At 33.9% G+C, this 27,308-nt stretch overlaps 1 protein-coding gene across 5 annotated transcripts; it reads left to right on the top strand.

Moving 5' to 3' along the window:
- Positions 1-36: 36 nt before the first annotated feature.
- LOC129793302 (uncharacterized) lies at positions 37-27,308 on the top strand. 5 transcript variants are annotated; one of them, XM_055833152.1, is made up of 5 exons: positions 37-240; positions 8,900-10,048; positions 20,713-21,135; positions 21,369-22,247; positions 26,505-27,308. In XM_055833152.1, the coding sequence occupies exons 3-5, from the start codon at positions 20,719-20,721 to the stop codon at positions 27,153-27,155; spliced, it is 1,947 nt and encodes a 648-aa protein (XP_055689127.1). In that variant the 5' UTR covers positions 37-240; positions 8,900-10,048; positions 20,713-20,718; the 3' UTR covers positions 27,156-27,308. The 5 variants fall into 5 exon arrangements, with proteins under 5 accessions (XP_055689127.1, XP_055689130.1, XP_055689128.1 ...); XM_055833155.1 differs by lacking the exon at positions 37-240 and adding an exon at positions 2,217-6,052; XM_055833153.1 differs by lacking the exon at positions 37-240 and adding an exon at positions 2,217-6,080.

Raw genomic sequence — 27,308 nt, 5'->3', positions numbered from 1 at the left:
TTGAATTTGTCAAGGACAGATGGCGCAATTTAATGTCCATTTCTTCTCTTGCCCTCTCGCTCGGGCAAAAGCGAATTTGTATGCTGCATTCCCACTCTGGGGGAAAAATCAAAGTAAAAATGCGTCTCAGTGTGTTGTGAGAAAAAAATGCTCAAATTTGTTGATAAATTGTGCTATCAGTGCGAATATCTGCCGCTAAATTGCCAGCTGTGAGTTCACTGACACGGTGGAGTGAAGAAAGTAAGTAAAACGCGCGTGAAATAGACAATTTTTGGCGGTGAAGTTAAAAAAAAATTTCATGTTGGATGGAAAGTTGTGGGAAATCACACCTCTGCCCTAATTTTTCGTGCACAAAAATGCACGGAAAAGTCTCTCCGTCACTCCCAAAGATCTATCCAATTTCCCCCAAAAGCCCTCTATTATCTAATCACTTGGAAAATGAGTGGAAATTCAAAGAAATTCAGTAAGTGCGATGACACTGCATTCCTTGAGGCGAAAAGAAGGAAAAAAAAACTCGATAGATGTTCTAGAAAATCACAGTATTTGACTAGGAAACTGCTCAAGCCTTTCCTTGGGGGGTAATTTGCATCCGGGGCCACATTTTGGTGTGCTCAAGGAGATTGCACAACGTTTTGGACACTCTCCAAGTGAACCAGAAAAAGCGCACCAGAGGAAATCATAGATATAGATAGATAATTAAGATCATAGCAGGCAACACCCTAGAAATAGACTTTGCCATACGCACGCACAGCTCTCTTAAAAATTATTGGGGGATTTTTTGGCCTTGAAATAAGAAAAAAAATTATATTAAAGGGGCGTAAAAATTGTAAGAGAAAAACCAAGGTTGGACTGTTGTACATATCGTTCTCTAAGCAGAATAATTTTTATTGTACATAATATTGAGAAAACCATTAAAAGTAAGATTAATAAAGTTCTCCAGTGGAAACTGACGGGATGTTTTAAGTTTTTGGTGTTTTAGGAAAATTAATATAGTTCTTTTTAACTTCTTCATTTTCTAAAATCTGACGAAATGGTGTTTTATTTGTTTATTTGGTAAATAAAACATATGCGTAAGAAGCAAATATAATAGTAATATTAACTTGTAAGAAGCATATGCGTGGTATGTGCAAGAATCCATCATGTAAAAAGCCCATAAGAATTATTCACATGAGATGCAGACATGTAAAGGTGTTTACTGTTTACACGTTTTAACTTTCGAATAAAATTTTCTTCAAAACATTATTGATTTTTTTCCCTGCTATTCTAAAAATATTTTTACTGAATAATAAAGCTTAATAATTTTCTTCAATTTGAGCTTAATTAAACTACATTTCATGATTAAAATTAAACTTTTAAAAAATTTATTTATTTATTTATTTCATTAATAAAGGGGATGCCATCATTACTGATGATTCCCCTGAACTTTTAAAAAAGATTGTTAAAAATATTTTCTTCAATCATAGTTCTTCCAAAAATCTAAAAATATTTTTAGATTTAACAGACAAATGTTTTATGATTGATTTGCATTTATGATGTCACTCTAGCTTAAAATCCTTTCCTAAAACATATGCACTAAAATTTGAGCTTTCTGCCGTTAACTCGTGGAGGTCGGTTATGAAGACGGCGGCAACCGCAGTTTGGACACATAATAATCTATTTATTTATTTTTTAAATATGTATAATACATATTATGTCAAGGAAACATATGTATATTAAGGCAGTAAAATACGGGAATTTACCTGAAATTCCTTACTTTTATTGAACACGACGTTTCGGATATGTATTTCTCTTTCAGGTGTGCAGTATGCACAGTATTTTTGAAAACAATTTTATTAAAGAAACTTATGAATTTACATTAATTTAGTAATATGCGTGTTGTTATGTATAAGCAAAATGCTCATTAACGTAGAATGTTTAACCTATCTCAATTTGCTTTATGCACCGAAGACGTGCATATTATTATATTTTTATCGATCTCACAAGAACCTGAAAATAAATAAACTCCTTTTATTTAATTCACTTATGGATAGATCAATTACAATATCAAAATTTTCAAAGGTTAAATCTGTGAGTCTGATGATCTAAAACACGCAAAATGGAAGTTCAATGACTGCGTGAATATGAAATGAGATACATCATGATTTTTCAAAACATTTCAATCTTCTTTCATTAAAATTTAAAAGCGAATATTAATAATGAATCCCTTGAAACTGTTAAAAAATGCAAAACTCCTGACACGTGCCATTGATTTTTCACGAATTCTCGTGTAGCAGGAAACTCATGTGCGCTTGAAAAAGGATAAAGAATTTCACACGCAGAGGAAAAGTCTAAAGGCGCCAAAAAATTGCCCTACCTCCATTTGAATTTTCCAAAAATATAAATGGAAGAAAATGAAGGGGTTTTCATGCAAAATTAAAATGCATTGTAGCTGGTTAATTTCCATGCTTTTGAGAAAGGCGTGGCGCGACACTGATAAGAACTCCACATATGCAATCAGCGAGAAATGAATGGAGGTGCTTGAATTCCACTTGAAATTGCCTGATAAAGACCATGGAGGAGCGTGCGATGGCAAAAGCACCCCCATTGCTAATTGAATGTTCCCTGGACAGGCACATGGTGTTTTCTCCAATTAATCTACGCCCGTGTGGTTGATTAGTGTTCTTTTTTTGCACTTCTTTTCTGCCAAGTATACGTGATATTTTTAGGCCAAAGTGAAAAGCAATAGAGCCATTGAGAGGTTGAGCCTCATTTGTTTCAAGTGGAAGCCACCTCTCATTCAATATTTGCAGAAAATTTGCTATGGGGCAAAAATAGCCTTGGCAGGCGTGTGGAAGAGCACTACTAAAACATCGTGATTTGTTGGATAAGCACGGATTTAGCACCAAACTATTGCAACACATTTTTACCACTCCATTAGGAAGACGTTGAATGGGTATTTTGTGCCCAGGGGGCAATAAGAAGGCTTTTCTTATACATTTCGTCACAATAAAATTGTTGAAAAAGAATTATGTAAAAATAAGGGGTGTGTGGAATTTTTCGCCATTAATGTATGATTGATAATGATCAGAATGAAAAATTTTTCTTTATAAAAATATAATCTTTATTTTCTTTTACAAAAATTTAAAACATTAACAAATTACAAGATGAAGAAACAAGGAAATTATGAACAAATGAACAAATTTTAGACGAATAAAATGTTTGTAAATTCATTTTCCTTTTTTTGAAATATTTTTAAACATCTTTCAGGAATGAGATGAAACAAAAGTAACTCGGCGCGATTTTCAAATTGAGTATGATAAAATATTTTGCATGACAATCCTTTGAATCAAATGATTTTTTTCCAATTAAAAAAATCATGAAGCATACATTTTCCATTATACATATACAAGGGGAAAAGGAAGTACCGAAAGAAATTTTATTTTGAGTTTCAAAAAATCATTTAATTTACACAAGCTATCAATTGAATGCGGATGTGATGAAGTCAAATTCTAATAACTATATTACTCTTGCCTAATCTAAATCAGATAAAAACCAGCTGTAATGCAAACTTATTTTTGACGCGACAGAACGCTGATAAGACAGATTAATTTTAGATTTGTTTACTTCCTAAAAAAATTCTCCAATATAAGAGCTGATGTTGGTAAGTCCAAAGTGGACAAAGTTTTGAAAATGCGCACTTGCCTTTAATTCACGCACATCTCTGACCTTAGCGATTGCATTAACTTTGTTGTTTACTTTGGCTGTATAGTAAGTACAAGATTAAATAGCGAAGAAAAAACGATCTCACAAAGCAATAACCCCTGTTTCGATAATTGCCAGTTACAAAACTTTTTTTCTTCACTTCTTTAAATACTTTTTTAAGGCCCATTATTGTGGGTAATTAAGGCGTGTGTTGGTGATTTTCAAGTTCAGTTTTGCTAGAGAGAGAGAAATTTAATGAAATTTTGCATAGTTGCTTCTGTGGAAAATAACTCGAAAAGGTTTGTTAAAATAAGACACGGAAATTTCCTTTAAAGACTCTTCCCCTTCTAATGTCGATGCTTTAAAGATAGACAAGGTGAAAAAAGAAGTCAAACAAAATCACAAATTGTGATAATTTTTTCAATTCCCCCACACATATGCCTGTGCAAATAAACATTTCCAGTGTCAAGGCTGCGATATTTGGGCGCAAAAGACGAGAAATTCGCGTTACGATAACACACTGTCGTGGATTTTCTTCCACTCCATTTTCTGTTTTCATTTCTTGCCTCTTCCAAAAATAAGTCAACAAAAAAGAGCAGACGCTTTATCGCATTCAATGGTTTGCGAACCACAAAAAAAACTAAATTGACGATTAATTCAAATTAAATGGAAATAGTTCTGCTATATACTTTCGTAATATTTATAAATTCGCTTTTTCTTCTTTATTTTTCAAAATATCTTGTTTTGCTTTTTTTCATCCTCTTAATCTTAATGTGAATATTTAAGGAACATATGTGCTAAATGGCAAGACGAATAAACAATGACATAATCACTTGAGCCTGAATCACAACTAACAAATTTATTTTAAACTCTCTCAGCTGTTTGCCTTTCCATGGTCTTTGGGTTTTGGGGGAGTTGATTAAAATGAACCAAACATCGTTCGAAACTTTGCGCCAAAAGATACAAAGTGTTTAGTGAAGTTTTAATGAAAATATTTGCTTTTGCCACACTCCCGCGCTATTTCCCAAAGGGAAAATCAATATTTAAATCCCAAAATCACGATGGAATTAACGCATCAGTAGAAGGATTTTCATAACCGTGTACGCGGAAATATGATTTAAAATTACCTAAATTTGAGGATGAAAATGTGATTTAAGAATGAATTTGAGGGCAGGATGAAGGTGCTGAATTTATATTAAGTCGCAAAAAAACATTGTTGCAGTTTTTAAAAGTAATTTTAAAAAAATATTATTTTTTTTACAAAATTTTCGTACAAACCCAAGAAGATTATGTTAAAACTGTAACGTGATTAGTTGCCAGGATTAGGTATGTCCTTATTATTAATGCCACAGCAAAGGTCAAAAGTTCAAGATTAAAACACGGTTACATTTAATAGATACTTGAACAAAATTGCGCATCAATTAAAAATCAATTTATGATTTTGGATCTTTGTCTATAAAGAAAATAGGTGTGCCCACTGTAGTGGTTTTGTATTGTGAGAAAATGGATTGAAAGGAATGATGAATAAATATCCCCGTCAGGCTGATTGATTGTTTCGTGTTTCGAAGAAACTTTGTATACCTATATGTATGATGGGAAAAGTCAACGGGGTGGTGAATGGTAATTGTGAAAAGTGTTGATGGTGGTAGCATGAATAATGTTACCGAGTGTTGATGGAGGAGGGTTAGTTTTCACTGTAGGTCCTGTCTTATTGATTTTTTCGGTGTAGTATACATAGGTTTTTTGGCCCCTCCCGGGTGCATTGGTCGGCCTGACTTCGCTTTCCTTATTATGGAATATGTTGAGCTTCGCCATGCTCTACTTTTCGCACGTGCATCCCCTACATTCTCGGGCTATATGAAGGGGAAAGCTTCTCCTTGTATGAGCCCCTGGGTGTGTGTAGATGAAATAATTTTCATCCTGTGAGTCTCTCTATATTTTCCTTTTATCACGACGGAGTCTGCGGTATAATAGGGTGCAGGGTGGTTCGGGTACAAGAAATGGGGAAGGGATGGCGTCCCGAATGCCATTGAGGAGGGTAAAGGAAGGAAGGAAAATTTTCAAGTGGGAATATTGTGCGATGTGTCTCTGGGAATCCACTCTGTGAGACTCTTTTGGGGGGAATGACGCGCATGTCCTTCTCTATTGATTACACATTGAGGCAAGACTCTGGGAGAGAATCATTGAAAGTTCAAAGCAATTCCCAAAGTGAAATCTCACAGTGTTGACGGTAGATTCTTTTGGATGCTCATTGCACTTTCTTTTTTTCCTTTCTACACAACACATATAACTTCCCTTTTCGCGGGAAAGGAAGTTGGACAAGAAAAAAGTTCTTTTTAGTGGAGTTGTGGTGCCAAAAAGGAAAAGTAAAGTGAGTTTAATTTGCAAAGTACAAAAAGGTAAAATTTCGACTTGAGCAAACGCGCCCTTTTTTCATCCACCAATCCCCGTGCGATCCCAAAATTTAACCTCGAGAAAAAAGCAATGAAGAAAATTTTTTAGCATAAAATTGCGTTCCATTTGAAGGCTATAAAAAATTAATTTGTTATGTGCAAATAAGAAAGAAATTCTTCTGTTGTGTTACCCGCATTGAGCATTGCCGAATTGTAATAAAATTTGCTTAGATTGCGCTCTTCCACCACAAATCCTTTGTTTCATACAATTTTCCTGCTTCTATGGAGGCAATTTTCCTGGCGCGGAAGTGAAGGGTAAGGAGGGAAGTGGGTGGATGGGAAATGGGGTGTGACGCAGCAGAAAAATTCTCTCAATGATCCCCCATAAAAGTGGGTTGGTCATGGTGGTTATAAAATTTTTTTTAAGGTGTAAAGAAGGTGAATGAGTGGGAGGGGTTTTATCCTTAATTTAACCTTCTTCCCTGAAAAGTAAATTCCTCCTCATTGTATATTGATTTTGGATCATCTTCAAGCCAAACGACAAAATGTCTCTTTTGTGTAACACACGGATATTGGGAATAAATTGCTTTAAATTGAATTCAATTGCTTTCCAATTAATTCTCCGAGGACTTTTTAACTCTCACTCCCCTCTAACCCATTGCAATGTAGTACGTGATTTGGTGCGAAAAAAAGAAATATTCGTGTAATTTTCTCTCGCCTTGATGTCTCATTGAAAATCTCATGGGGAAGCTCCACTGTACAGGAAGTTGTGATCAATAAAATACAACAAAAAAAATTAAATTAATATCAAGTGGAAGTCATCCAATTGATTTGAGAGTTTTCTATAATTAGCCACAGAGTAGCTTCATATGGAAGGTCATGAGAAGCTATATCTGATGCCCAATTGGGTCAGAGGTTTAAATGAAAATGTCCGGTTGAGTCGAGTTCTGTAACAGAGATTCCAATCTATTTTTGATTTTTTGTCACTTTGATTAATTTGTTTGTGATTCAATTGATTTGCCAATTTTGCTAATTTCAATCGTACTATATACGTTTTCTATTTACACGCGAATTATGGGGTCGATGGAAAAAATATTTAAAAAGGAGAAAATGGCTTGAGCGCAAGTCTAGCGCTTCGCAGAGTGCTCGGTGAATTTTCGGAGAAATAGTAATGAGAAACAGGGATAAGCGGGAAGGAATTTTGCTGAGCACCCGCATTCCCTAAGCAAGTTATTGCTCAGACTTGAAACTTTGGAGATCAAATAAGCAAGATGACAGAATTAGACAAATCAGATCATATTTGCAAGAAAGTATTTTCATACTTGAAAGTAATCCTTTAAATAGTTTAAAAGTCTAAAATAGTCACTTTCAGTATGAATTGGACCAGGAACTAGTCGAGAAAATTCGACAAAAGGGAGAAATTATGTATATAGTGTCCCCAATATTCACGATACATAAGTTACAATTTTTCAAAGCAATTTTCTATTAGCAATTAAAGGACGTTTTTTCATTCAAAGAAAAGCTCTCGATGTCCCTTTACCTAAAGTTTGTTCTAACCTATTAATTATAGACACATTTTCCCTACCTAAAAAATTAGGCGAGTTCAATTCAAAGAAATAATCGATCTCATTTTTATAGCACATAATAAATAATTGTAATTCAATTTCATCAGCCAAACTGATAAAAAAAGCGATTTTAACAACCGATTTAGGCATAATAAAAGCGTTCATATGTTTGCAGATTTATGAGCTATTTGCCAAAATAATCAATACGTTTTTTTCGAGCACTTTTGTGTCGCAATCTTATCATTCGCAAATTTCATTAAAATGCAAAAGACATTTCACGAAAAGAATTATCGCTTCTACAATTTGTCATTTTCCATCATAATTTATCTTCTCCATTAGATTTCATTAGACATAAATTTTCCCTCTGGTGAAAACCAGCAGTAATTGATACTGAATTTTCTTTTTAAATAATTTTCTTTATAACCATATTTCGACCAGTACAGGGTGTAATAAATTTATTTAAAGAATTTTTTTTAAATTTATTTCATGCGTGTTAAACAAAAATTTCATGAAAATACTTGACTATGTTGTCTAATTTTAAATCATTTACTTTTTTTAAGAATTAAGGTTTCTTTATTAAAAAAAAATGCTTTGTAAAATATTTTGCATGAGTTTATTCTCTTATTTATTTTACTATATAATTCATTTAAGAGAAGTTGAGCGAAATTGATGTAGTATGCTTAATTGATCATGTTGCAAAAGTTCAAAATGGTGTCCAACTGAAAAGAAGATGGTCACTTTTTATCGTGTCTATTTTTAAGTTAGAAAAGAAACGTCAATAGTTGGGCATAAAGCGTCAAACGGTGAAATAGAAAAGTCATACACATTTCTTAGACTAAGTTTCTAAATAAAATTCTGAAATAAAAAAAAAGTTTAAGAATTAATGAAATTGGTTTTAACCCTTAACCAACCACAACCCCCTGTGATTGTGCTGAAAGCAATAAAATGCAAAAGCTTCAAGCTCGCACAAGTGAGGTGTTAAATAAAGAGAAAAAAAAGCAAAATGTGAATAACTCATGAGATATTTGCACAACAAAAGCAAAAGAGAAACCTTAGAATGTTTTTTTTGTAAATATTTAATGATAAAATATTGATTTTATATTAAGAATTTGTGATATTCTTTGAAGTTTTTTTTTATCTCCTCTATATGCGCTGTGTTGTTTTTAGAATCCACAGCAATTTTTTCTCTCGCGTTCTTATGCAATATTGAATCATTTTCACTCATTATACCTCTTCCAACATTTTTTTTTCTATTTTCAGGGGAAGCATCAATCTTGGAGACCGTGACAGGTGCATCGATTAGAAGTGTGGCGTGCGCTATGGAGGGAGACGCGTGAGGGGTGGTTAATTTGTAAAATGAACCATTCAAATGTGTGAAAGGATTAACGAATATTTCATGACATTGTTTTCTGCGATCCATTTGCTGTTGCGGCACATTCCAAAATAACACATCATCCGCCCACATATCGGGGAAAGCCGAGAGAAGCTTCCACAACTGCGTAGTTTGAGGTAGGAACAAAAAAAGAGTTAGTTGAAGGAGACACACCGGAAACTCTCTGTTATTCACACAGAAGCTCTCTTGTTTGGTAGTGGAAGAAAATTTGTAAAAGAGAAGAAAAGTAAAAGTGGTGGACAGTGTTGGAAGAGTGCTTTGGAAGAAGAGAACATAGAAAAGTAAAGCGGTGTGTGGAATTTTTATTTTGCTATTAAATACTTTTCAATATTGAACTGAAGGTGCCAGCGTTCACATGCTAAATTATCGCTTGGTGTCGACACATTTCCTCAAACAGCCGTAGTTTGTTTGTATGAAAAATTGTGCAAAAATGTGCAGAGATCGCGATATGTTGTGAGAGATTTTCCCTGTGAAAAAAAAACGAGCAAAAAACTGGCGCTAAAAATTTTTTAATATAAACTTTTGTGTGTGCAACAGAGCCTAAATTTGGAGCTAAGTGGAAGAGCTTTTTTTTGCTGCAAAAATAAAAAAAACGAAAGTGAATTCTATCAACAGACGATCTGCACAGTTTATTCAGCACAATCCGCGTGATTTTTCTCACTCTCTCCCGCCAATTCGTGTGATTTGGCATTGGAGGTGCTCTAAGCACACGCCCTCGGGATCACGCAAACGACGATCCTGAAAAGCGATTTTTTTGTGTGTCACGGGCGTTCATTGGCGATCACACGCGCAAAGAGATCTTGGCACATAGGAAGTGTTTTTTCAAGAGTGCCCGAAGATTGTCGTAATTTCTTAGAGAGCTAAAAGGTGCGCGCGCGAAAATAGTGAGTGAACATCAGCGGTGTAATCAACATCCCACACCCCACATTTATCTTGTTTTGTGTGAGACCAAAGGAAAATTGGCCAAAATCGAATTGTTTGCGAAAAATATTTGGGAGTCTGTCAAGGCTTGCATTGTAAGTATATATTTCCTTCTCTCTCTCTTATCAACTTTTCATTCTTATCAATCAAGTCACTGGGGGAGACTCTTTGACCCATTCTAACGTAAATACTCTGCAAAATCTCTCACGTAATCTCTTACCCTGATAAGATATTGACATATGTACACTTACACACACACGCACACACATATTCCTTATCGATGAAGGAAGGAAACTGATGTGGGAAATCCTTAAAGATAACGACAAAAACAAAAAGAAAAGAAAGAAAACCTTTTTTAAAAACAACACATGCAAATTAGTCAAAATGTTGATTCATCCAACAAGCCGGGTTTTATTTATTTACAAAAGTCGGCATCATTGAGAAAATTAAATAAAGCCAAAATGTGATTAAGCGTCTCACTCTGATGTAGATTCTCTCGGTCATTGGGAACATTTTAAAGTAAATGAGATTTTTTCCCGTGTAGGCGCTTTCTGTTCTCCATCAAACTTAAAGGCAAATAAATATTTTCAGGGGAATTTTTGCAAGCGAGCCAAGAATTTTTGCGGGCTAAAAATAATTTTTTGGCGATATTTAGGAAAAGTAAAATATATAGACAGAGTTGTTGGAAAATGTTGATAAGAGATTTTTGAATACATAAAGGTTTATTAATAAATAAACAAACAAGTAAATGCAATGTGAACCAAAACCTAAGAATATCCATAAACTGCAACATTTTTATATCTTTTAAGATCAGGGATATAATTTTAAGTATACTCACTATATAATCTTTAACTATTATCTACAAAATATGAATCTGAATATTTCTTTTGAAGCTTTTAGAATTTTAGGCTATCTGTGGATTTATCTTTATCTTAATATATGAAACTATTTGATGAGATTCATTTGCAACTCTAGAAAATTTGAATTCTATATCTAGATTTGGCTAGAATGTAGTAGAAATGTTTGTGAAAATCGAAAAAGTAACATCTCTTGTGTAAGTACGTCATCAATTTGCAAAGCACTAGAGCAGCCTGATTATCACTCAATTATAGTCCGAAAAAAATGACTATAAGTGACGGAAATGGCAAAGTGTTGCTATTAAACCAAGATTTACTTTTTTTTTCTCTCTCACTGTCTTCAAAACACGCAATTTGTGATAAGTTACCGCGGTAGGATGTACTAGAGTTTTCCAGTTTGATTTTATATATCAGTTTCAGTGCAAAATTCACTCTATCTGATAAAATTCTCTCTGTGCGGTGGAGAGAAAACATTTTGTTCCGCCCATGAGTGGCAACCAAAGTGGTAGTCTGTTTTAGTTTGTAGATAAAACTCTATGTGGTGAAAATAGTAAATTGTACAATAATTTGCAGTTGGTGTTAATATTTTCAAAAGAAAAAAGATAAAAAGAGACGATTCTTCCAATAAAATGGGTTGTTTAAATTCCACCTTTGTTTCTCCGGCAAATGTAAGCTTAATTAATACCATGGACAGATACACGTGTAGAGTTAAATAGTTCGATTTTCTGCCAAGAAAAATAAATTGTTTCATTAAGAAAAAAAAATGATATGGGTTCTGGAATTATTCGAAAAGAGTGAGCAAGTGGAGTAAAAGAAAATATTATTTCGAGAGAAATGAATGTAAAGAATGTTTGAAGTGTTTATTTTTGTGATCATAATTTACAAAAAAAAAATAATCAAATGCAAAATTACTATATTCTAGTTGAATTAGTGAAGAATTAAATGTTTTTTAACCGCAGTGTTGGTATTTCAAATTCACTTTGTTCTTTGCTTTTTTTTTATTTATTTTTGTGTAATTGATTTAAAACATGCAACCTGTTGTTGAGTACTTAAGTGGTAAATTTGCTCTCTATTTTTAACTTAAATTGTCATTTGTGAATTAATGAACGAATGCCAGCACGAACAGAGTTAATGTATATTTAACTTGTGTTTTTTATAATATCAGAATTATCGTGTGTTTGAGTTCAAAATTCTTTGCACTAAAATAGATATTTTAACCATAAAATTGTTAAAAAGCTTACATATATTTATTTTAACAATTGGCCTACAAGTATACTCCATTATTTCTAACTTCCAATATTTTCTTTATAAATATTCCTTTTGGGGTGATTGAAATGTATCAATATATAATTTTCTAATCCATTACCTCGACATTATCTGTTGATAGATCGTCAAATAATAGGTCAAATTCAATTTTCTTGATTAAATATATTTTTTCTTGTTTAGTTAACTGATGATGCCTCCATGCCACAATTATTTTTTAGGCGTGTTCCCTTTAATTGTATGAAGCATATACCGTCACTGCATCAGTCAGTAACTTTGAACTTTAATACATCGCTCAAACTGTTGATACATGCTCTAAGAATTTAGAAGATACAGAACTTTGTAATTTTAGAAAATTTTACGATTTTCCTAATGAAATATACTTAATTCTTAAGGGGAAAAATTAAGGTTGATTATGGCCAAAAATGTGTCAAAAAGCATCAACTCTTTTTTTGAATTCATATTCATACTTAAACGGTTAAATGCAAAGAGCGTTAAAATGTATTTTATTATCTATATAATAAAGAAAGGTCTCTCTAAAATTTCGTTCCTGTTCATCTATGCATTTCTACACCGTTGGTCCGATCGCGATGAAATTTGGTACAGAGACTCCTGATACCAGGCGGTTTTTACCAACGACATTCATTTTCCCCCCAGAGCCCCCCTTCATATAGCCCCCATATAAAATTCATGCTTTTTTGGCTACTTTTTGAATTCGGCGCCATAAATGTTGTGTGAAATTCACTTTTTCTCTTTGAAATATCTGTTGGAGGTTTTTGCGTGGCCCATCTATATAATAAAGAAAGGTCTCTCTAAAATTCGTTCCTGTTCATCTATGCATTTCTACACCGTTGGTCCGATCGCGATGAAATTTGGTACAGAGACTACTGATACCAGGCGATTGTTACCAACGAATACATTTTCTATTGGACTTTTTTCATCTCAATTATTTTCTCTATACAAAATTTGCGCGAAGCGCAACAAATCCCCGCGAAGCGGGGCGAGGTAAATTGGAGCGAAGCGACAATTTACCTCGTTCATAGATAAAATAACTAAAAGGTATGTGAATAATTATTTGCTATATCTGATACATTATAGATATATCAAATGTTGTAATCTTCGGAAAATTCGACCCCCTCTGATCAGACACAAAAATGGTAAATGCACGTTTCAGGGGGATTTTCAAGAGGTTTAGTCTGTCTAAAACTAAGCTTTCTAATGTAACCTTCATAGAATAAACTTTCAGGTCTTAATTTTCACATATAAATCATAGATCCACTGCAGTATGTATAGTTTATAAACTTCGGCAAGAAATTTGAGAAGATCAATTATTTTTCACGGTTTAGCAGCATCATTGTAACAGAGTAGCAGGTTTTCATGCACTGCAAAGAAAAACAATAAATATATATAGGTACAAAAAAAAGGAAAAAAGTTTCTCAGATACAAACCGCGACAAATGCTTGTAGATCCAATGGAGCATATCCGCCAACTGTAACTAGAATGGGACTCTGACTCAGCATCAGGATAAAGGCTAGAGCTTTTTGTGCCCGAGGTGGAAGTGCGTACCATTTACAGTTGTAGATTGCTGCTTCATAAAGTTCAGCATATATAACGTATACAGTTCCAACAGCTCCAAAAACCATAAGTTGAGTTATTAAAGGTACGATAAAGACAAATCCAGGAACCCAAAAAAATTCAATAAGTACGTATATTGTAAATATAATGCTGCACATAGACGATGAAAGTACTGTGAAATTGGACATTGATGTAAAATCTGCGAGGTTCGTCATGAATATTACGTGACTTTGATGCTCAGTAATTAGTCCTTTGAGACATTCTTCGATTTCTTCGTTGTGTGATACATCATCACTTTCTTCTGTTAGTCTGTCAAGTTCATGAAAATAGTGTATCATTGCTAATTTATGGCTACAAGCAATGAAGATGTGGCCGTAGAAGCAAATGTCAAATGAAAGCACGATCACAAGACATATGTAGAGTTGACATAAATGGAATACGTAGTTAATTTCATATCCAGGTGTTGTTTTATGATCAAAATACGGTACAACATGGCCGATAATTAAATTCTTCTCGTTTGTATAAATAGAGGCGGCCATTGATGAACTCAACATTAGAATTACGGTTAGACGATAAGAGAGATAGATAACTTTATATGCTAGTCTAAAAACTTTCATTCCTTTGTGCATCTCATTAGCCTGATCGGGATGTTTTGATGTTCGTTCAAGTATTGTGTTCACTTCCTCGATAATTCTATGAACAGAGTGATTCATCGTGTACATTACGTACATTTTTTGATTTACTATAATTGCTATACCCGATGTGGTCAATAAAAATGCCAAATCCTTAAAATCATTTAAAAAACGGTACATAGAATAAAACAAACAGACATCAGTTGTTAATACAACAGTTATCATTGTGTATCCCATTAGTGTAATTGGTTTAGTTATATCCCTTAGGAGAAAATCCACTCCACCATAAGAACCTATCTTGTTTATATCTTCCACAGTTTTTTGGTATAACTTCTTATTCTCTTTGTACGACATGGTTAAAGGTAGGTATGATACGTACAATTGTATTGACGGAGGGAAACTGAATTCAATAGTTCTAGAAAATCCTTTTTTATAACACTACTCTTATTAGCAAAAACATAAACACGCAAAACTTATTAAAATAAATTAATTATTAGGGAAAATTTTACACTTGCAGTTTTAATGCAAAACAGAACTAATAATAATATATCAATATAGTTGTTCCGGTTCCATGTTAGATTTTAATTTCGCACGAAGTTTGTTTTTGCCATTTGTGTCCTTGCCTGAGCTATTTTCAATGTCATGGTTTGTGAATTTTCTACACTTATTATTTAAAGCTGAAAGATATATAATCATTGTCATGCGATGAAGAAAAAAAAAGTTGAGAATCCAATCCAAACTGTAATATTCAGAATGTACAATTTACCTAGATGTACCTACTTTATTCTTCATTCTTTTACTACGTATACAGTTAGATAGCATTCTCTTTTATTAAATAAATAAATAATCATTTTTAAAAATCCATATCACAATCATTTATTCAAAAACGACTTATCCGGTCTCAATCAAATCAGGTTAAAACTGGAGTCCTTAAAGAACTCTATTGTACAACAAAGTCTATTTTAGGTAACTAGCCAGTGATATGAGTATTTTTATTTATAATATTACTTAAGTTTACAAAGAGAAATAACTACTTATTCGATATCCCTTATACAACTGATTAATAAAATTACAGCTCCAGCACAAACCTATATGCTGATAGCTATATCTTTTGTTTACAAGCTTTCACATGAAATATTAGAAACAAAGAGTATAAGAGAAGCGATTACTTCGTACGGTTTAGCAGCATCATAGTGACAGAGTAGCAGGTTTTCATGCACTGCAAAAAAAAACAAAATATAAGTAATATAGGAGAAAATTGTAAGTTTGTATGACACAAACTTTGAGAAATGCTTGTAGATCCACGGGAGCATATCCACCAATCGTAATCATGATGGGACTCTGACTCATCATCAGAATATAGCTTAGAGCTTTCTGAGTACGTAGGGGTAGTAGATACCATTTGCAGTTATATATTGCTGTTTCAAAACGTTCCACACATATAATGTAGATAGTTCCAACAGTTCCAAAAAGTAAAAGTTGTGATACTATAACAATGACAAAGGCCAATCCTGGAATCCAAAAAAATTCAACGAGGGCAAATATTGTAAAAATTATGCTGCTCATTGATGCGAAAACTACTGCCAAATTGGACATTCTAGTATAATCTGATAAATTTCGTATTAGTATAACATGACTTTGATGTTCGACAATTAGTCTTTTGAGACATCTTTCGATTTCTTCGAAGTTCGGTGTATCATCAGTTGTTTCAGTTATTCTATCAAATTCGTCTAAGATGTGTATCATTGATAGTTTATGACTACAAGCAATGAATACATGTCCGTAGAAACAGAAATCGAAAGTAACGAGAACTACAACACACAACCAGATCTGTGTAACGTGGCAGAAATAGTTAATTTCATAACCTGGTGATGTTTTATGATCGAAGTATGGTACGATATGTCCGAGAACTAGATATTTCTTGGATTCATATAGTGAGATGACCAGTGAGATGGTAAGCATTAGTACTCCTGCCGTACTAAATGCTAGACTGATAGCTTTGTATACTAGTTCAAACGCTATCATTCCTTTGTGCATCATACTAGCTTGATTGGGATACTTCGATGTCCTGTCCAGTATTATATTAACTTCTTGAATAATCCGATGGACATAGTTATTCATCGTAAACATTACGAACATTTTTTGATTTAGCACAAATGCTACACCTGACGTTGTTAATAAAAATGCCAAACTCTCAAAATCGTTCTGAAAATTGTATATAGAATAAAATATACAAAGATCACTTGATAATATAATAAATATAAAAGCGTATCCCATTTTTGCGATTGGTTTAGATATGTCTCTAAGAAGAAAATCAACTCCACCATAAGAACCTATTTTGTTAATATCTTCCACAGTTTTTTGGTATAACTTCTTATTCTCTTTGTACGACATGGTTAAGGGTAGGTATGATATGTACAATTGAATTGACGGAGGGAAACTGAATTCAATAGTTCTAGAAAATCCTTTTTTATAACACTACTCTTATTAGCAAAAACATAAACACGCAAAACTTATTAAAATAAATTAATTATTAGGGAAAATTTCACACTTGCAGTTTTAATGCAAAACAGAACTAATAATAATAGATCAATATAGTTGTTCCGGTTCCATGTTAGATTTTAACTTCGCACGAAGTTTGCTTTTGCCATTTGTGTCCTTGCTTGAGCTATATTCAATGTTATGGTTTGTGAATTTTCTACACTTACCCATTATTTAAAGCTGAAAGATATATAATCATTGTCATGCGACGAAGAAGAAAAAAGTTGAGAATCCAATCCAAATTGTATTATTCCGAATATCCAATTTTCGTAATGGAGTTTAGCGATTGAATAAGTTGTAATCTTTGAGGAGTTTGGACCAGCAGTCGAATAAGGAAAGTCAGCGATGTCTCGTCGCTAGTTGCAACTGTTTGGCAATTTTATTGCCTTCATCAGGCTTTTAGAACTTCCTTATTTAGAGTTTCCTTGTTCCACTGCTGATCCAAACTCCCCAATGATTATCCTATTTACCTACATATATGTACTGTATCTATGTATACTCCGTGATGCTATACTTCTTCATTACAAACTTTGATCTGATATCTCATTTTTGTGATTAGTTTAGTTATGTCCCTTATAGGAGAAAATCAATTCTAGCACGAGATCTTATATTAGTGACGGATATCACAATGTTTTAGAAGAATTTATGACTCTTCGGTGACATGATATGTGAAATAAAAATGTCAGATGGAAACTGACGCAAAAAACCTCTGCTAAAAATTGCAAGTTGAGTGGAAACCTAAGTAAAGGATTAATATTACATTTTCCGGTAACACGATAGATTTTCTATTATACGGCGTTTGTTGTTTAATGGAAGTTAGCTCTCATTTTGTAAATTTTGAATTTAGAAAATCTTCATCTTCCAAAAGATGTTAAATCAAATAACAACACATAGACATAACTCCACATTGAGGTATACCAACTTTTTCATCGGTGTTCCGCTAAATCGATTATCTCAACCAGACTGTATTGGAAGGAAGTTTAAACTTATGAAGGTCGTTCATTGTCAAGAGCGTTCGATGTTGGGTGATAAAGTGCAAAACATTTTCATGCTAATTGAATACTTAATTGTCTGTTCATAGCATAAATTATTTCCTTTATAAATTAACAAGGGTGTCGTCTTCCATTTATTGGAGTCATTTCTCACCATTTCATCCCATAGTTCTTTTGCACGCGAATAAACTTTAAATAATTGATGAATGTACTCACTTCTGCGGGAGTTATTGGTCTAATATCGAGCCAATGTGTCTCCTCTTTCATCAGTTTAATGGTGTCGCTTGTATGTATGTATATAGATTTTGTGCCATCGAGTGCAATTTTGCTATATGTATAAAAGTACCAACGAGGGGTAAAATGATTTAGTACAAAAGTGACGATGCAAAAGGTGAAGGAAAATTGCTGTTAATTTAATTATTGGTATATACATTGCATTGCACGAAGTGAAAAGTCAGCTTTTTTTCTTCCTCTAATAAACCAATTATACACCAAAGAAGAGCTTGTGTCTGTTTGCACAGCATTTTTAATCGTGATTCTCTTTTTTTATGTTCTTCGTTTTCATTTCTCAAATGTGAAAATATTGCAATTGACACACAATAAATAGAAGACTCTGTTTAAACGTTGACCATCAATCATTACTTGCATTGCTTTCACGTCACACATTTACACACGCTCGTTTGTGGTTTCGTGCAAGAAATTGTATCATATTTTGCCATATAAAAAACATTTACAAAGCAGTTTTTGCAGTATTCAAATATTTTGCGGATAAATCTTTATTGCCGCTAGAGGTCTTAGGTGTATTGTGGAGACATCTTGTGGATAATTTCGTAGTTTATTAAGAGCAATTTTAATTAAATTTTTTAAATCAACCTCTTTAGTCATATTTTTTATATTTTAAGGATTCCTAGTACATTGGATTTCCCTCAATCGAAAATAAAAGTATTTTGTAGTAAAAAATTTCTACATCTCTGTAATTATATCCGCATGAAAATTATTCGCATTTCTGTAATGTACACGGAGGGTGTGTGTGTGTGTGTCTGTTTTGTGATATTGGGGGAAGTTATTAAATTTCATATTGTTTTATTGATTGACCCAGAAAAATAGAAGAGAACACCGAATGTTCGCAAGCTGTATAATCAAAAAAAAATTGAGTGTAGGCTTTGATATTCCTTTTTTTTCGAGGAGGTGAAATTGAGAGACACAAAGAGGTCACAAAAAGCCAAAATAGTTTTTTATTGGGAATTATTATATAAAGTAGTATCCTTTACAGTAAGGGAAATATGAATAGTGGCAAAAATTTTGAAATCTAAATCTATCTGTATGATTCCTTCAACGACTTCAAGTTAATTTTGTATCAAAGCTATTTGCAAAATTAATTTAAACTGAACTTTCAGTATATTGCGGATTCGGGTAAACATGTAGCTTGAAAAACATTGCATTTTAGGTGGTACACAGAAGCTGTGCTATTCTTTTCTTCGAAAGAATCACAGCTAAAAAGAACTAGAAGAAATGGAGAGACAGTTTTAGAGCATTATATGATTTATTTATTATTCATTCGCATGGAACACTAAAATGTCTACCAAATGATAAGAGATTATTACATACAATAGCGGCAAGAGAAGTAATAAAAGTGGCGAGAAGTTAAGTTAAAAAAAATACCGTCTTATCTTCTGATAGTTGCGTGATTCCAAGACAGATATGATTACAATTCGTCATGGGACTGCCAACAGTAGCGCAGAGCTGTGCGATAGAATAAAGATTCAGCGTAGTTTAATTTCTTTTTCAGTCTCTGTCGCACCAGCACCAAGATAGCTTCTTGACTGATGCTCCAGACTTTGTGAAATAATTCTGTGTGTGAGGAGAGAATTTTTTGTGGGTGGTGAATTAATTTGGGAAGTTCTTGTGTATATTTTTTTTCAAGTGCCTTTGCGTGATTTGCGTGGGAAACAATGATTTTGCTGTATTTGGAACCACTTATGGTAAAAATAGACGCCTCTTTTGGGGCTTTTTATACATCACAATTAAACTGAGAGGCAGTTTTGTGAATGAAAGTTTTCCTTGAGTGTATTTTGGGGGTGAAGGAATTGAATAAATTTAGCAAATTTGTGTGTCCTCATGGCAGGAAATATTTTGTAGATTTCGTATAAATGGCAATAGTAAAAGTCAGAATGAAATGTGTTCTCGGCGAGAGGATTGTTTTCACTTAATTACCATTTGGGGGGGAATTTTATTGGCTTGTTGTGGAGGGATGTGTAAAGTTTTAAGTGCAAGAGCTGCGTGCTTAAAATGTAGGTCAATCCATTATTATTGTCTAGCATTGTCACTCAATTCTCGCATAATCGTACAATGTGTGCATTTTGTACTTGAAATTTATTAAATACATAAAGATAAAAATAAATTAGAATATGTAGTGGGAAAAGGCAAGAGAATGCGCAAAATTTATAATTATTTGAATATTTCCTTTCATTTGGAATATTCTTAAGAGCAATATCTTGGATTTTACTTTACCGATTTTGATCAAATTAGACTCAAGACATATACATACATACTTCAAACAATGCGTAACAGCTCTCTGAAACATTCAAAATCTTGGAATATAATCATTTTTAAAGCTATATTCATTAACTTAACAATGCAATGCTTTAATTTCGACACACCCAATTTGAAAATTTTCTGCAAAGAAAACAAAACCATGGAGAGAGATTTAAAAATAAAGTTTCTCATGTGACTTCTTTGCTATAAATTCCGGAATATAATATGGAAATTTTATGTAACATAAAGGTCATATTTAGTCTCTCAAAATTTTGTGGGGAAAGTGTCTCTCCAAAACTTGCCGTATAAAATTTACAAGACAGGAAAATCTAGATTTATTTGATTTTTTTTCTCCCCAAAACAGTGCGGCATGCGCCGTCCGTCACTGGATCATCACGATGGCGACCTGAGTCGTCTCACATCAGCATCCTCCCCGGCTGAGGGCAGCATAGCACCGTGTCAGAGTGACGAGGTGAAAGTTGAGATACCACCGTCGTATTTGCCCAAAATCATTGAGCCATTTGATTGGCAAAATACGCGGAAGCGGAAGGAGCGACAGGATAGTACGTCCTCCCAGAATCAGGATAGGAAGCTGGTGAGGTCCAATAGTGAGGAGCATATCAGTGTGTCGGAGTACGATGTGATTCGACGTGTGTCGTCCCATGAGGACTTTAAGAAACCACTGCCACCTCGGGCCACACTCGATCCACATCCCGCTCCTGACTTGGAACCTGACAAGGATGCGGTGGCGGAGGAGCCATCGCCGCGAATGTCGCCTAATCATGAGGTTAGTTTAAAATATTCAATTAATTTTTCATATTTTAGTTCTTGATTTTATGTAGGTAGTTAGTAATTTTTTTGATCGTACGTGAAATTTTGGAATTTGTGAAAATTTGTGATTTTTTGTAATCTTCGGTTATGATGAATAACAAAAAAAAATCCGAATTTTTAAATTTATATTTTAAAACATTTGAAAATAAGCTGTTGTAATAAAAGACCATCCAAAATTTCATTATTCAGGTAAAACGCAAAGATCCAGATGGATCTGATGGGGAACACGAAAGACGACGCAGTAGTGAACGTTTTTCACGCACTAGAGCACCGCCTGGACGCAAAGCTCTTTCCCCGCGGAAGCTGGGAAAGCACGTTGTGGCCAAGTTGCGTGAGAGGGATGAGAATCTCTATAAGTACGACAATTCAGCGCTTAAGCATGAGCGCAGGGGATTTGTGAGTCGTGAAAAGGCTCCGGTAAAGCCCAAAGAGACCAGTGATTCGTCTTCGGCGTCAGACTTGCTGTCGCCTGTGTCGGATTTCAATGATAACAACCTCATTGATCTCAATGAGGAAGCAGAACCGAAGAATCACACAATCCCCCAGGAGATTCTGCCATGGAATGTGCCATTCCACGAGGACTCCCCCGTGGTGTGTCCGCGTTTTGCTGAGAATACCTTCGATCATGTGCACAACTCGAGTGAGAACTATGCCAAAGTTCGCAGCGTCCCGTCAATGATTGAGATGAAGACGGGGAAATTTACGAGCATTGAGAACCTCAAGACGCGCGATCTCATGAAGAAGATGCCAAATGTGGCGATAACGCCGGATGAGCGTGTGAAGCAGATCAACAATCGCCTGTCGAAGCTTAAGAAACGTGTGGCGCAATTTGAGGAGAACTTTGAGAAGGACTATGGGTACAAACCCCCACGCATTGAGACACTCAATGATAAGGCCATGAAGAGCATTGTGTCGGAGATTCAAAAGTTAAAGCGCGAGAAGCATTGCATTAAAAGTGATCCCATTGCTGGGATTATGGATGCCAAGGACACATCCGCGGGGCAGGAGAAGCCACACGGAGATATCAAACTGAGTCAGATGCAGGAGACACTGACGGACATTGAAATGGTGAGTGCTAAAAATATACTCTGCTTTTCATTTTCATTGTTTTATTTAAATCTTATTAAATTTTATTTTCTATTCTTGTTTTGAATAAATTCTAAGAATCCCATAAAGCAATAAGTTCTGCATTGTTTTTGGAATTGAAATTGTTTTATTTTTGGAGGGAATTTATCACGATAAGGTACACACGATCATAAAATCATAAAGATTGTGCTTATAAGCATTTAATAGCCGCTCAGTGTAATCTTTGTAATTTCCACGAAAGTCATAATTTAATCGTAAAATTAATTAATGATTAAATCTTTGATATCTTTGAGATTGCATTTTCTTGGAAGGAATAGTACGGGGAATCCTAGGGAAGTTGATTATCTTCACTTCGTTGTATTTTCCAGACAAAATAAAGTAATATTTGAATTAATCTCATATTCCATAGCAGCTATAGTTGTTTTAAAAGACGAGATATAGCAATTTTCTGTTGAAATTGAGTCACATTTATTGTTTATTCCCTTTTTGTTCGTTTTTAACTATACATAGGTACTGATATGAAAAGTTTTATTATTTCTTAAGATTTTAATAAAAAGATAAAAAAAAAACACCTTTTTCAACCATTTTTTTCAAAATGTCTGAAATTTTTTCAATGCCAGTACCTAATAGTTTTAATTGTCAAGTAATTAAAGAAATTATTTTGAAGTGAAGTAGAAAAATAATTTTCAAGCTTTTCTCACATCTAAAATTTTTTTAAAAGAAAATCCCGTAAATGTCGTTGACTGTTGGTAGAGATTACAGATCTTGATGACGTCTTAACAACATAAATAACACTTAAAATGTACTACTTAAACCCACTTAACGGGCTTATATTCCATATTTATCCGCTGATTCACAGATTATCTATTTATCTTTTCATATATTTTACACGTTTAAGCACGAGCCAAATTATCCATTTGTGTGGGTCTTTGAGAAGAAGTTAGTGCCAAAATCTTATCTTTTCTTCCCCTACCAAAAACATCCATCATCTTTGCGTATATGAGCTCTGAGAGAGAGACATGCCTGTTTATCACTTTTCTACTAATGAGTCTCTCATCGCAGAAAAAAGAAGCCAAATTTGGCGTCCAGAAGAATTTTAAAATAATTTACAAAAATTTGCGCGCTTTGAAAATCTAAAAATAGCCACAACAAACAACACCCAAAATGTGATGCTAAAGTATTTAGCATGATTATACCATGAGCGTGTGGTATCGCCTAAATTAATAAAGTAAAAGAAGAAAAAAAAATGTAAATAAGTGTTTTACGACCAACCACAGAATTTTATCACTCACAATACACTCTTCCCCCGCTATACTTGTGAACATCATAATCTTCATTCATTCTATTCAATATAGGTACATACATATACTATATTGATAAATTATGTCGTTTATCGCACTCGAGAGTTAAATAATGATGATAAAAATTATACTCTTCACTGTGTGACGGTTTTGCTACTTTTGTTCGCCGAATAAATCATTTCTGGATGGCAGGAAAAAAAAGAATTTTCATCCTTTTAAGGAAAGTTCCTACCATCGTCATTACCAAAACTGAAAAATTATTTATAAAATAATCAACGGTTGAAAAATAAAGAGCATGATCGATTCTTGCCACTCACACCGGCCAAAAACATTTCTTTCTACTCCAAATTAATTAATAAATTAACACCACCAAGTGGTGGACAGAATATCATCAAAACGACAAAGAGAAATCAATTTCTCTCGTTTTTTTTTATCCTTATAATTTTTGTGTCAATTGACCAATTAAACTTGAATCAACCGCACATTTGTCCAAATTCCCACTTGAGAGGGAAAATGAAATATTTATTTAAATATACCGCATTTAATTATGATTAAAGTTGATTTATCGGATATATCGTGACATGACATTGTTGAAAGACAATTTGAAATAAATAATTTTCGACCACCCGGAGAGTTTCTTATGCAAAGAATAAAAATTTCATAGGGAATTATTTTTTATGACCTTGACACACGTATTTACTGTCTAACCATTTTAACAGAATTTCCGAAATTAATAGTAATATACAGATTCAGATTCAGATTCAGATTTGTTTGGGGTGGCCGCGACTGAGATCGCTCCCAATCCACTGCAGCTAAAGCAAGCTTATTGTGGGTCCCCGGTTATCATCATAATCTGATATTAATTAGCCAAACAGTCCCAGGCCATTAATAAAGCTTAGGATACCATTTGGCTTAATTTTCCAGATGTCATGTGGTTCTAACACATAGGCACCTAGAAATTTACGTCTTCTGCCCATTAGTGCTTCACAGTAGCACAGAATGTGGCTAGACGTTATATACAGAAGAACTTGAGTTATGAAATGTATTTCTGAGGGATTTAATCAATATTTTATTAAAAATTAATTTAAAAATATTATATGCAAAGCCAAAAAGGTTTAGAATAAAATGATGCATTCTATAGTCAACTGAATTTTAAAGAAAAGAAAGCATCTGTACGCGAACCAAAGACTTTCTGATTAGGGATTGAATGCTCTAACTATTGCACCACGGTTTTCGTCAAATAGATAAGCAGAGGATTAAATTCTATTCATAAACTAATGGATTTAAATTTTTCTTATATGTAACGAGTAACGTATTTCGTTTACATTAAGTCTGTATCTTTAATAAAATTAAAGATCAATTAATTTCAAAAGTTTTAATTAATTAGATTCCTTGAAACCGACAGCCTTATTTGTATTACTCTGAAGAGAATTCTCTCTCAAATCTCTTTTTCTTTTCATTCAAAACTCAACTTTCAGCGATCTTTCTTAAATTAGCATTGAAATATTTTACAGTAACTTTTAAACTCGAATGAACTTTTCCTGTTTATTAGCAAAACCTTGCTTATGGTGAAGCAACCTTGCTTCCGAAGAGTATCTTTAACTGTCTAGTACGTCAGTAATCTGTACAGATCCGCCTTTTTAATTCCTCGAAAAATACGAGAGAACAATGCTGGAGGAGGAAATTTGGAAAAATAAGAAAATACCTGGCACGGTCCAGTGCTTTCCATTCAAAACCCGTTCAGTCTGGTGCAGTTCGGGGATGCTGATTATGCCGGCTCTTATCAGTTGAGTTCTATATACTTCACAGCAGTGATGTTTTCTCAACTTTTCTTGGCAGACAATGATTATTATGGTACATTACACTTCGTTTTTTTTGTGCCCACAAACAGACGCAAGTCAAATTTACTAACAGCTGAATAATTAACGCAATTTATTATTTCTCATATACAGAGCTCATTTAAGCTGTGTTTTGTGGGTACCATTTAGCGCTATTTGATGTCACTTTTTTAGACTTGCCGAGAGAGCGAATAATTTTTTAGGAAAATATTTGTATTTCCATTTAAATTTCCTTTTAAAATGCAAAAGACGTCAATTTGTTATGCACAAAAAAAGACATGATTTGGTTATTTTCCATTCAATGCTTGGGGGCTATAAAAAAGAGGAAGGAATCGTGGGAATTTGTGTAAGACGCAAATTGATTAGAAGACGAGAAGTTTATTCAGTGAAAGAACACGGAAAGTCGTGCGGATTTATTTCAATGTCAAATCATTGCGCGAATGTAAATTTTCCAAGCAAAAGAGACATGAAAATCCCCAAAAAGAAATAATTTTATATAACAATTTTCCATTGTGACTGCATTTTCTCCCCATCATAAGCTCAATGTTACACACGTTTTCACAGAAATTCTAGAAGAAAATTTAATTTATTACCTCCATAATTCATGTTGTATTTTATATATTCTGAAGGTATAGTTTTTGTCGTTTTTGTATTTATTATTTATTCAATAGAATGCATTTTGAAAATGAATTTATAGCCATTGTCGTGCATTATTAAATAAAATGGTTACTCAATGCATTTTTCCTATTAATTTATAATTTTTGAATATCCTAAATTTATTTATTTTTGAAGTTTTATGGGTCATGAGGTGTCTACACAATAATAAACAGTCGTAGTTTAAGTTCTTACTGTTATAATGTCTCAGATTTAGAACTCAAAGAAAGAAATTAATGTAATAAAGTTTCTTTATTATATATTGCCATTGCATATAGCCCAAGTTGTTGAGCACTGTGTTATTTGACCATAGTGATGATGATTATTATATATTAATTTTTTTTACATTTTGCAGAAATCTAAAAATAAGATTTCGTGCTTTTTATACTTAAGAGTTGAGAAAGGATTAAAAAGTTAGTTAAAAATTGCATTTATCCCACTTTTAGGTCCTCCAGGAACGCAGAAAGGAAGAAGATCGTCCGGAAAAGATGGAGGATTTGACTGTGGATCAACTGATGCAGGAGAAGACAGCCATTCAGCGTGGTTTGCTGTACCTAGAGTCCATCTATGGGCGTCCCAGCTCACGCGAGGAACGTGATTTGGCGCGTCCACTGTACGATAGGTATCGTCAGATAAAACGAATGCTCAACCGAAGTTCCGTTCTCAATGCATCCGGCGGTGGAATGGCTGAATTGCCGACAATCCTCGAGCACGAAGCAATGGCATTCACAGTGACGGCAACCACCAGTACCGACGTCACTCCACCATCTGTCCCATCCACAGTGGAGTCTCCATCAGAGACTACCGTGTCTTCGAGTAAGAGCACAGATTCCACAGAAGACTCCAGTTCGGCCAATGACAATGTGCACACACTTTCCATTCACGAGTTGTGGCAGCAGCTGGACACAGTGCGGGATGAGAAGAGGGACCTCAGGCGCACCATAAAGGAGTTTGAGCATTCATTTGAGAAGGACAACGGGCGGAAGATGCTCAAGAGTGACCGGAAGGCCATCGAGGAGACGTATGCGCTGTACAAACAGAAAAAGGGAAAGCTCCGACTATTGGATGCTCTTGTGAAGAAGCACATGTCGTACTAAAAGAGCAACGAATCCTCACATGTTCTTTTTTGTTTTCGGTTTGTACACTTTTTCTTTCTTTTTCTTTTTGAAATTTCCTCATTTTATTCAGTTCCTAAACTACCTGCCCTCCTTTCCTGTTAAGCAATGAAAAATTTAAGTAAAAAAAGAAAA

The sequence above is a fragment of the Lutzomyia longipalpis genome, chromosome 3 (assembly GCF_024334085.1).
Source record: "Lutzomyia longipalpis isolate SR_M1_2022 chromosome 3, ASM2433408v1".
NCBI lineage: Eukaryota > Metazoa > Arthropoda > Insecta > Diptera > Psychodidae > Lutzomyia > Lutzomyia longipalpis.
The sequence above is the reverse complement of the archived record's forward strand: the minus strand, read 5'-3'. Positions and strand labels throughout refer to the sequence as shown.

Coding starts and splice junctions, on each gene's coding strand:
- LOC129793302 (XM_055833150.1), top strand. CDS start 11,440: ATGGGTTGTTTAAATTCCACCTTTGTTTCTCCGGCAAAT. Junction 21,136..21,368: donor GAATGTCGCCTAATCATGAG/GTTAGTTTAAAA, acceptor TTCATTATTCAG/GTAAAACGCAAAGATCCAGA. Junction 22,248..26,504: donor CACTGACGGACATTGAAATG/GTGAGTGCTAAA, acceptor TCCCACTTTTAG/GTCCTCCAGGAACGCAGAAA.